General features: G+C 45.6%; 1 protein-coding gene across 1 annotated transcript in view; it reads left to right on the top strand.

Annotated features, from left to right (window-relative positions):
• Nucleotides 1–8615, top strand: part of LOC146073929 (matrin-3-like) — a 33787-nt gene extending 25172 nt beyond the window's left edge. The window contains exons 8-15 of the mRNA XM_083181512.1: nt 476–601; nt 1568–1741; nt 1837–1968; nt 2286–2332; nt 2942–3239; nt 3746–4058; nt 5771–5883; nt 8398–8615. Of these exons, the coding sequence (XP_083037638.1) occupies nt 476–601; nt 1568–1741; nt 1837–1968; nt 2286–2332; nt 2942–3239; nt 3746–4058; nt 5771–5883; nt 8398–8442 (1248 nt within the window). The 3' untranslated portion in view covers nt 8443–8615. The remainder of the gene's footprint in view (nt 1–475; nt 602–1567; nt 1742–1836; nt 1969–2285; nt 2333–2941; nt 3240–3745; nt 4059–5770; nt 5884–8397) is intronic.
• Nucleotides 8616–12213: the final 3598 nt, after the last annotated feature.

Genomic DNA, 12213 nt, shown 5'->3' with positions numbered 1-12213 from the left:
TTCAAATGCGATTTATTGCATGTAAAAATGGCACATCAAGTGCCAAATCTTATGGCCCGACTTGTTCTTAGGACAAATTGGCCCAGTGTATGAAGGCCTTTACATGTATTTATTTATTACCAGTGTCTTATATAGCGCACACATATTCCGCAGCGCTGTACAGAGAATATTTGCCCATTCACATCCGTCCCTGCCCCAGTGGAGCTTACAATCTATATTCCCTAAGACATGTACACACAGACACACAGACATTCCAGGGTTAATTTTGTTGGGAGCCAATTAACCTACCAGTATATTTTTGGATTGTGGGAGGAAACTGGAGTACCCGGAGGAAACCCACACAAGTACGGGGAGAATATACAAACACCGCACAGTTAGAGCCATGGTGGGAATCGAACCCATGACCTCAGTGATGTGAGGCAGTAATGAGCCATTACACCATCCGTACTGTCGTTTCTTCTTTCTCCTTCTGCAGGCTTTGATTGAGATGTCCACAGCTCAAGCTGCTATGGCTGTGGTGGATTACTTCAGTACTCATCCGGCTTATATACTTGGAAAGAGCGTTAAAGTGCTCATGTCACAACAATTTAAGACCATTAAGGTATTTACATTTAAATAAGTTCCTAGTTCTGCTTTCGCTACCCTCATACAATGCTCCACTAGTGGTCCAAGTGCTACATGAACTGCGTTCTCATTGTCCCCAGGTTCCGCTCAGTAACTCTTTCTCCAGGCTTCTAAGCTTTGGAGATGGTAATAAGAAGGCTGCAAACATATTTATTCCTATTTTTTGGGGGGGCTATCCCGCTAACGGATAAGTGTTTTGAAGATTTCAGTTCTCTTTGTTACCTATTAACTGCCTGTTGAATCTTAAAATACCAATTGTCATGCCCCAGAGCAGCGGACTTCAACATTATGCAACATAAACAAAATAACAATGAAACAAAGTTTTTTTTTTAACACAGGGGGGTATTCAATCCCCGCCGCTATTTCCGACGGGGGAAATAGTGGCGGGCGCCTATTCAATGCTGTCTTGCCCGACAGCATTGAAGAGGCAGATCAGCAAAATGGGCCCGACATCTTTGAAAGTCGGTCCCGTTTTGCCGATAACGGCCTTGAATTGCCACGATCACTGATGAATATCGACAATCCACAACTGTTTATGCGGACACACCCCCTTTTCACCGATCAGGAGGCGGGCCATTGAAGCCCGCCTGTCGATATGCGGTCGAGCAAAGCAAAAATGGGCCAGGGTCACGGCTGTCAGGACGGATCGATGGTCGTGACCCAGGATTGAATACACCCCCCCACAGTTGTCTCTTGCCACGATTAGGTCATCCAGATTTGCCATTCATTTCTTACGGATTCTTTGGCGCTCTCCTTTATGGGCTGCAAATGTATCCTGCCGGGTAACCCGTTTTATTATCCGCTTGCAAAGTTCAGAGGGAAACCGGTTCCCTGCTTAATTTGACAATCGTAAGCTATAAAACTGAGAATTGCTAGGATTCCAGAAGTTTTTCCTTTTTATTTGTTACATTTTTTTTTGTTTTGTTTTTTCTCAACCATTAAGAAACCGGCTGGGGTTGAAGCAATACCAAAACCGGCAACAAACCCAGATGATTTTCATGTTGTATATCTCAGCAACTTGCCCTACGCTACTGCTTACACTGATGCTTCAGTCATCAAGCTGGCCGAGCAGTTTGGAAAAGTGAAAACGTATATATTAATGAAATTGAGGAAGCAGGTAAATATAACTTTGGGAAAAGGTAGCCCACGGTTGCTCTACTTTTTTGTTTGTTTGTTTTTTCAAGTGAGTAGTCACCTTTTGTTTGATTGTAGGCTTTTATCGAAATGGAGCATCCTGAAGACGCAAAAAGAATGGTCAAACGCTGCACGAAAAAACCTCTAATGTTCATGCGAAAGAGATTACTCGTTAAACTCTGTTTAAGATACAAAAAGCTCGTCCTAAAAGTAAGTCATCTGCTATTCTTACACCTGTGTGTGTCCAGGCCTCTTACAGTCTTGTTCCCTGTTGGAAAGCGCTGAAAAACAAATGGAAATTTCTCAAAAGCTCAATACTGTCGTTCCCGTCTGCAAATACTAGACTATACTACACCAGTCGCCAAGCTCGGTGCCCAAGAAAGTGTGTGGGTCCACTGCACAAGACTCTCCCAAGATATAATCTTCCTGCAATTGCCTCTCTGCTTCGTGATTTAAATGATTTGTATGTTGCAATTAAATATTTGTGTTTTTTAAAAGATTTTTTATTTTTTTGTATTGTTCTGTAGATTCCAAACAAAACTGCGGAGCAGATACAACAAGAACAGTCTGACAGGTAAGCTTTTAGAGGGGAACACCTGTTCCCTGACTCTTTAAAAGATCCTAGATTGCTTTAAGGTTGAAGTCACTACCTCTACATCTTGTCCACCCCTGGCTTTAATGTTTTGCTTTTGTACAATAACCAGATGAGAATTCCAAAGAGAGGTTTCCTCTTGCCGTAGTACACGGTCAGCTGATCGTCTTCTGTGAGCTATTCAGGATGCATATAATGGGGGACTTTCTGGAAAGAGGTCTATAGGCCCATACACACTGGGTGATTTTGCCCAGCGCATATGGATAAAGATGTTCACATACACACTGAGCGATTTTCGCCCTTCTGAGCGGTTTTCCCGGCGGTGGACGACTTTCCGTAGCAGGACACAATGGAAAGCCGCCTGGTAATACTAGCGGATGAGCGGCAGCCGCCGGCGGTGATGCCGGAGCGCGCAAAAGCTCTGGACGGCTTTTGAGCTAAAAGCAGCTCAAATGACAAAACTGAGCTGATTTCAAATCAAAATCGCCCAGTGTGTATGGACCTTGTTCAAGATATTGACCCAGGCAGTTCTGTAGCTATTTAATCCCAAATAACCCCCAATTTTTTTTGTGTCCTCCCCAATATAAAAAGAATTAAAGCATTTAACCTCAAGAACAGTACTCAACAGAAGCAGATGACGACTGACAGCAGTCAGAAATCGGAAAGCAGCAATGGAGAAATTGAGCTTTCTGAAATGGTCACCGCTGAGGATGCAGACCAGGAGGAGCTGGAACCTGTAGAGGAGGACGATGCTACCAGTCTCATGGACACCAGCAGCTCCGTTGACGATGATGCAGAAATGGGTGACACAAGTAAGGAAGACGCCGACAAAGCTGAGGGGCACGGACCGATTTCCTCTACTCCTAAAGTAACAGAGGAGAAAAACATGGTACTTGCATTACTAATTTCCTGGTGTACTTGTGAGGCCATAATTTACCCATTTCTCTATTTATATGTACATATATAGTCTTTACACCAGTGATTTTCAACCATTTTACCTTGCGGCACACTAAATAAGATTTTACAATTGCCAAGGCACACCATGAGATCTCCACAGGAAAAAAAAAAAAACTATTGGCCCCCATTTAAAAAAACAATCCCACTGGTCCCCACAGGTAACAAAAATAAAATACATTGGCCCTCACATGAAAAGAAGAGACCAGTAAATAACAGTTGAACCGGTAGTGGCTGTAAACTGTCTTTGGGCATCTCTAGATCTGGGGGCACACTTGAGAACAGCTCAAGGCACACTAGTGTACCACGGCACAGTGGTTGAAAAACACTGTTTTACACCCTATTACGGCCTAATTTCTTTTATGTGTACATTTTATTTGTGACTGATGCCTGAGATCCAATTGTGCACATCTCTCTAATATATGCCTATTTTGCTTGAAGGGTCCACACAGCATTCCTGAAGACGTTGCAGACTTGGTTACTGTTGATGACGATGAAGAGGATACAGGAAGTCCCAAGTTGACAGCCGAGGCAGACCAGACTGGTAAAGAGGAGTGTAGCTCATTCATGACGAGCACTAGTCTGAAGGAGGCAGAGGAACAACAGGGACTAGAAGTAAATAAAGGGAGATCTGTAACGTCTGAAAACGCTGTCTCTGAAATGGCTCCGGATAGCGAAAATGCAGCCGAAACAAGTGAAACAGAAGCTTCTTGCGCTGAAGATTTGGGGACCTATAATCCCAATATTACTGTTGGTAAGGTTTGTTCCTATTTCGTCTGCTCAGAGGACATTAGCAAGGATGTGTCCCCTGCTGTGAAGGTTTGTGTCCCCACACACTCAGGCAGCCACAACTAACATGTACAGTGATATACTCCCCATATCTCACCAAGCTCCCATGGAAAATGCAGACTTTTTCTTTTTGGAATCCAAGATGGCCGATATGAAACTGCATTATCTAGAGATTCAAAAAGGGTCTGTCTCTCTTCCCTGGTAGCTGGCTCATGTGTGGAGGAGACAGCAGCAGTGACGGCCTGTGCATGCATAAAGGGAGAACATAACCTGCATGTGATGATCCGGCAGGGTGTGCCCTCTGGGATCAAGTGAACTGCAAGCTTCGCAGCTTACCGAGCCAACCAGAATCAGGGCCAAAGTGTAGCTCTGGTCTCCACGTGATGCAAGCAGCCATTTTGTGAGAGTGTGTCTCTAGCTAAGTTAGGATATAAAGCAGGGGTGGCCAAACCGGTCCTCAAAATCTACCAACGGTCCACATTTTTCAGATCACCTAGCTGGTGCCCAGCTGTAGTCATTACCAACGGTCCACATTTCTCAGACCACCTAGCTGGTGCCCAGCTGTAGTCATTACTAACTGTCACATTCCCCAGACCACCTAGCTGGTGCCCAGCTGTAGTCATTACTAACTGTCACATTCCCCAGACCACCTAGCTGGTGCCCAGCTGTAGTCATTACTAACTGTCACATTCCCCTGACCACCTAGCTGGTACACAGCTGTAGTCATTACTTATACCCCTTTTATACCAAGAATGCCGGGTCGCACCCGGGTTTTTGATCCCCGCTTCAAGCCAGGTGTGACCCAACGTTTGCTCCATTGTACACCGCTGCATCCCCCAGCCGCCGATTGGACTCGGACCGCTGCGCTGGGGGCAAGCCCAGCATTAAAATAATCTGCTGGGCAGCCCCCCCCCCCAGCTCTTGTCCATTCACCTCCTCCACTGCTGCTGTCTGCAGAGTATAGCAGACAGCAGCGCAGGCTTTCTGTGCCCCCCCCCCCCCCAACCTTGCACGTCCCCCCATTGTTGTAAATGGGAGCTGAATGACCCGGCGTACCCATTTACACCGCCCTCTACCCAGGTCCTAGCCGTGTTCTACCCAGGTCAGGACCTGGGTAGAAGTCCCGTGTAAAGGGACATGGCGTGTCCTATTTACACCACCGCTGACCTGGGTCTGACCCGCCGAAGACCCGCGGTTTTGTGGCAGTGTAAAAGGGGTATAATGGTCACATTTCCCAGACTCCCTAGCTGGTGCACAGCTGTAGTCATTACTAACTGTCACATTTTCAAACATGCTGCATTCATTCCTACTATAGATCCACAGGTTGCCTGAAAAACATGAACTGTTGGTAGATCTTGAGGACATATTTGGCCACCTCTGGTATAAAGGGTGGACAGTGTATAGGTTCACCCCCCAAATGGTTGACATGGACAAGATCAACATAGGCAATAGTTGACGCATAAAAAAGGTTGACATGATATTTTTTTTTTTTTTGTGGCTTTATTTTGGGGTCATACCTGTAACCAATGACACGGGCATGAACATGGCTGCTTCCACTGTGTTTGTCTGACAATATGATTTCTCATTTGATACATTAACAAGGTTTTGACGGCAAAAAAAGCAGCAATATATAAATTTTTTATTTATATCTCTTGATTTTCACGATTTTCTTTTCAGGAACTGAATATTTGGTTTCCGGTTTCTATTGCAAGCTCTGTACCTTATTCTACGCAACTGAAGAGTTAGCAAGAGTGCATTGCAGCAGGTTGGGTCACTATAAGAAGCTGAAGGTGAGTTTATGAACAAGAATAATTATTTTACTCAGCGGCGTAACTATAGCACCGCAGCCCCCGCCACCGCGGGGGGGGCGCTGTGCATGTGGGGGCGCCGGGGGCTGCGGTGCTATAGTTAAACCCCCCCCCCCCAATCCCCCGCAGACTTACCTTTATAGCACACAGTTCTCTGAAACTGTCTGTGTGGGGGCGGCAATTTTGTGGTTGTCCTCAGCAGAAGAACGGAGCCGCCGGGACCAGCACGATAGGTAAGGCTGTGGGGGATGGGGGGGGGGGGGGGGGTTTGCATGGGCGGCAGGGCAGGGGGGTAGGGGTGCTTGGCGGGGCGGCGGCGGGGGGGGGGCACCCCTACCGGTGGGGAGGCGCCCAAAACGTAGCTACGCCACTAATTTTACTTGTATAGCGCTCTTTCTCCATAGAGAACTCAAGGCTTCAGCGAAAGTGAGAGCATAAAAACGGTGTAGAATAAGGCTGGCCTAATCTGGGATCACCATGCTAAACCTTAACCCCTTCAGTGGTGTTTTTTTTTTTTTAAAGGTAGTGCTCCCCACTGGGCCAGTTTTTTTGGGGGAGCGCTACCTAAAAAAAAACACCACGCTGTGTCTAGGGTTCGGGCAGTGCTGCTGAACACTATGTCAGCCGCTGCCCTGCCCTCCGGCGACCTGGCCCTGCCCCTGGCGTGTCAGTAGCCGGTGCCGCAGGCTGTAATACAACAGCGGGCGGGGTGAGGAGGAGGCGCGACAGAGAAGAGGGAGCCGGATGCTAAACAGTGGAAATCCCAAAAAATTTCCGGGCTTGCCAGTCTGGGCACTGAAACATAGCCCGGAAATTACCACTGAAGGGGGTTAACCTTGCTTTGTTACTGACAGCACACAAGTGTTATGTTCTGTGCTTCCTGAGAAGTTTTATATGGGATTGTTTAGTATTGGTTGTGAGCAGGCTAGCTGCTCTATATAAAGGAAATAGGTGCAACACCGACAAGCCACAATAGATGCCTCCTCCCCAAACACCAGCAAAGGGAGCAAATTCTGGCTACAGGCTTATCTAATTAATCCATAAGTCTTTCATTATTCAACCGTGGTACTGGTCTTGTACATACAGTATTGGGGGGTGATAATGTCTTGCTATACTTTATCTAGTATAACTGTGCTGGTCAGCTCACAGAACTCCCCTCTCATTAGTATTCTCCAATAATCCCTGACCTATCCAGTTACAGTTTTTGAGCTGCGATCATTTCAGACTCCAATATCTGTAAGCACAGATTAGTTGGGCAGCATGGACATTGTGAAGCAGCACAGTGTAATGGTTAGCATTACTGCCTCACAGCACTGAGGTCATGGGTTCAATTCCCACCATGGCCCAAATGGTGTGGCGTTCTCCCCATGCTTGCGTGGGTTTTCTCCGGTTACTCCAGTTTCCTCCCACATTCCTAAAAAAATATACTGGTAGGTCAATTGGCTCCCGACCAAATTAAACCTAGAATTGATTGTGTGTGTCTACATGTGGTAGGGAATATAGACATACATATAGTGGTAGATGCTCAATTAGTTCAGTAATACCACTCAGGTGCATGAGGGAGGGGTTAATACTGAGTAAGTAAAAAAATTCATAGTTTCCCCCAGCACACTGAGTAGTATTAGTAACCAATCTTGAACACTACATGATAATAGAATTCAGAGATATTGGTTAGATATACCTGCGCAGGTGTATGATATGCCCCCAAGCCATTGTCAAGGCTTCTCTGTATATTGGGGGTCCCCAGCGCTATATCTAGGTGCAGGGTGCGGCTCCCCAAAAACTATCATAAGCTAGAAAGAGCGGCACACCAGTGACATACTGTAGTGTTCATAAATATTAGTAATAGGAAGCCTAAGCTATATATAAAAAGAGAGAAAATAAAAAAATTAAATGTAATTAAAATAGTAAAGAAAAAGTGTTAGTGAGGAAAATAAAAAATAGTGCTAAGTGTTATTAGAATGTAGGGGCGTGCCGCACTAAAGCCACGGCACCGCACCCCACACCACCGTTACCCTAAATTGGGTCTACAATTAACAGACAAGGAGCCACATGATAATGTCTCCTTACTTGATATATCTAAACTAAGAGCTACCTACCTTGGAGCAACCCCAGACTACTCCATGTGGCATATCAGGACCCATATCTCCTAATATGGGCTCCCTTCTGCCTCCAACAATATACATAAAGATAGTGGTAGATGCTCAAATAGTTCAGTAATACCACTCAGGTGGTTAATACTCAGGTGGTTAATACTGAGTAAGTAAAAAAGACTGATGTGAATGTTCAAATATTCTCTGTAAAGCGCTGCGGAATATGTGTGCGCTATATAATTAACTAGTAATAAATAAATAAGTGCAGTTTAATGTTGGATGCACTGAATATTGTTTTGGGCTGGGCGTCTGGGGGGCAGCATATTTATGTTTCGATGATATTTATTTTCTATTAGGACTGTTTTTTATTTGATTGATTTTGTCCATTATTTTCTCTCCACAGAAAAAGATGAAAAAAATTTCAAATCCTTCAGAGAAGAAAAAATAAGCGGCGAAAGGATATTTTTTGTTTTAGATTTTGTTATAATTTCGCATCATACAAGAATATACTAAATGTTACTGTGGTTTTTTTTTTGTTTGTTTATCTTTTATTCTAAAAAAGATCAGTAGATTATATACCATTATATGTTTAAAAAAAATAAATGCTATTTGTTCCTCGTTGGTCATGTGAAAGCCAAGGTTTGATTTTCAAATGTACCGGTCAACTTGAAATGTGATGCAACCAGAAGTAATGCTCTGCCCTTTTGCCAGCTATGGTACAGGGCCTGGTCCATGGCAAATGTACACAGCAGCGAGCGGTATCAGGTGCAGACGGTAAGAGCTTAAGCAGAATTGCGATTCCAGGTGCCGCATTGAAGGAACCTGGTGGTGGCAGCAAAGTACCCTCCCCATTGCAAAGTGGCTGAAGTCCGTAACAGACAGTTAATAGCATTAAGAGGGAATCCCCTATTGGCCCAGGTCAACTGGGATCAAGCAAGTCTGTTATCTCTTTTCACCTGAAGAGAGGCTCATCCGGTTAAACTGTCTGACCTAACTTGAATTTGAAACCCATGGTAATGTCAGATCTTGGAAATTTGGGACCACGCCATGTGTTCAGCTGGAAAGTGGAGCGTGGCAATTGGTGAGCTCTGCCAAGTGGGAGAATTATACAACAAACAAAATCCGGATGTAACCAGGAAGCATAGATAAACGTATTTCTAACAGGATAATGTTACGCTTATACGGCCTACACACATGCCGATATTAAGGCATTTTCTAAGCGATTTTGCTTAGTTTGGCAAAGTCGCTTAGCAAATGCCGTCACATCGGTGTATGTGTGGGGGCTATATCGGCAGCAGTGCGCGTCCCCGCGCGTCTTTATCGCTGGCCAAGATTGATGGACAGTGTCCATCAATCTCGGCATCGGCAGGGTTCTCCCACCGGAGAACACTGGCGCTGTCTGCTCGCTTAGCACACAGAGCTGACAGCTCGCTCTGTGTGTGGGCTGTCAGCTCTGTGTGCTATGCGATAGCGGCGCAGCACAGCCCGACCTAGCATAGCTAGGTAGCCCTGCACACATCGCTATGTGTGTAGGGCCCATTTGAGTCATATAAATCATAAACTAAACTATGCCCCTTATTCTGGTTCACTCGCAAAGGAAAATTCCTTCTCAAATGGACAAAACCATGTGCACTGCAGGTGGGGCAGATGTAACATGTGCAGAGAGAATTAGATTTGGGTGAGTTATTTTGTTTCTGTGCAGGGAAAATACTGACTGCTTTATTTTTACACTGCAATAGAGATCTCACATTGAAGTGAAACTCCACCCAAATCTAATTCTCTCTGCACAATTTACACCAGCCCCACCTGCAGTGCACATGGTTTTGTCCATTTGAGAAGGAATTTGCCTTTGCGAGTGAACTAGAATAAGGGCCTGTGTACTTTAACACTCGGTGAGAATAAAGTCCATTTTACAATCACTATAAATGCTCAGAATAACAGTAAATAAAACTAATGCAAAACTAGGTAAAATAAACACTTGTTAGAAGAGAGGATATACAGTTTAATTTCATCATCATGATAAAGTATTAAAATAAGTTTATTAGGTTTTAAGGGCACACATTGATAGTGTCAAATTAAAGCATAGCACAAGGCTATACATCAAGGGATAGACTCAATTAGATAGTACTTAACACAGCTGCAAGTAAAATCCACATTGAATGCATTCAGCCAGGCTTACCACGGGAGTAACTCCATAGCTCTAAATGTATAACCAGGAACTGTGGGTTAACTGCACATGGAAATTAGGGATCTACAGTAATTTATGGGGTGGTCCCAGTAGCGCCGAGGGGGGGATTTTTTTTTTTACCTGGGCCCGGTTCTGATGAGTTTTGCTACCCCCTTCCCCAGTTACAAATAGCCGGGCAGTGGGAGAGTGAGGAGAGGTTTCAGCTGATGCAGCCTCTCTCCCCAGCCCAGCACATGTTGCTCAGTGCTGTGCGCAGCGTTGCGTGATTCCGTGTCGCTCAGCACAAAGCTCCCGCCGCTGCATGTGTAGGTTGCTTAAGAGATGGCAATCCTACTAGTAGCGGATATACCGCAAAGCAACCCAAGTGTACACTTACGGCTCAGCAGAGCCCAGGGGGTTGAGTTGGGGAAGACAGTGCTAGCAGCAGCAGATAGTCAGGGGTTTGTGGGGTTGTGGTATAGTCCACTTCAGATGATGGTCCAGTGGTTACTGAAGCCAGTTACATTCATGAAATGTTTTTGGAGGGTTTTTTTAATTAAATATTTGTAATTAGAAACCTATTTGCAATTCTTATTGTAAAGAAGTGCAACAACAGAAATTGTTAAAGGGTCTTTTTTTCCTCCCAGTGACACTTTTTATAGAATAAATTAGATGCATTTTAAGGGTATTTAAAATTGTGTTTATATCCTACCTACATGGTGAACTGACCGTGGAAAAACATTAGAGGTGTGAGTGTTTTATTGTCCACTAATGTATGTGTCCCTAACTAACACTAAAGGCCTGTACACAATGGGCGACTTTGAGCTGAAAGTTGCTCAAAACAGCAGGTTTGGGCAGCTTTCAGCTCAAAGCCGCCCAGTGTGTATGCCCGGGTGATGAACGGTGAGCGCTCCCGCAATATCGTTGGGGAAAGCCGTTCATCTGCTGGTTATACCAGCAGATGAGCGGCTTTGCATAGCACTGCGCTATGCAATGCCCCCCCTCAGTCGGTGCCGGGCAGGGGGAAAGCCGCTCAGTGTGTAAGCACTGAGCTGCTTTCCCCGCACATCATCGCTGTCCATACATGCTGGGCATAGTTGCCCAGTGTGTATGGACCTTAAAGACTCCCATACACTAGTCCAACTTGTCTTAAGGACAAATCAGACCGGATTTACCTTAAATTCCCCCTAAGGGCTCCCATTGGACTTGGCACCTGATGCGCCATTTTTTTACATGCGATAAATCACATGTCAAAAGACTCCAGGGCAGCTAAAAAGCCCCCGCAATGTGCTGCTGATGACCTCCGACCCAAACCGCACGGGACCATGTATTGGGTCGGAGTGGGGGCCAGATTCTCTAAGCTTCAAAAATGATAAAATAGAGAGTGATAAACAGCCAGCCAATCAGCTCCTATCTGACATTTTTCAAACACAGTCTGTGACATGGCAGGTAGGAGCTGATTGGCTGGCTGTTTATCACTCTCCATTTTATCACTTTTGAAGCTTAGAGAATCTGGCCCTGGATGTCAAACATATGAGATTTTTCCCAATTTATTGGCATGATCCGTCTGACACGAGCCAAATCGCACTAGTGTATGGGGCCTTTATACACCTAAGTGCTGGGTCTGACCAGGGATATAAGCAACTCGTGTGATGCCACAACACTGAGGCGAAGCAGGAAGCCGTATTCTACATCTTGTGGCACCAAAGTGAGGGAGTGAACCCCCTCTGGTGGTCCCATCCTACTGCTGATGCGCTCTCTCACTTACCCGCCAAGGAGCAAGACCTGCAGAGGAGAAGGGGCTAGGAGAGGAGCAAGGTCAGAATAAGAGACCCAAATGGACCATCGCAGGCTTGTCACGCTTCAGGCACGGAGGGCTATCCACGCCACCACTGGTTGCCTTTAGTAACCAGGTGGCAAGCCACCGTGCCCGAAGTGTGGCGAGTGAAGCAAGCCCGTGAGGGTCTGTTTGGGTCCCTTGTTCCGAACTTGCTCCTCCTCTCCCTGCCCCCTCTCCTCCGCTGGTCCTTAAGGCGAAGGGGAACTAATCAC

This window comes from Crinia signifera, chromosome 4 (assembly GCF_055691185.1).
Source record: "Crinia signifera chromosome 4, ASM5569118v1, whole genome shotgun sequence".
Lineage (NCBI taxonomy): Eukaryota > Metazoa > Chordata > Amphibia > Anura > Myobatrachidae > Crinia > Crinia signifera.
Note: the sequence above shows the minus strand (reverse complement) of the source record. Positions and strands in the feature narration are given on the sequence as shown.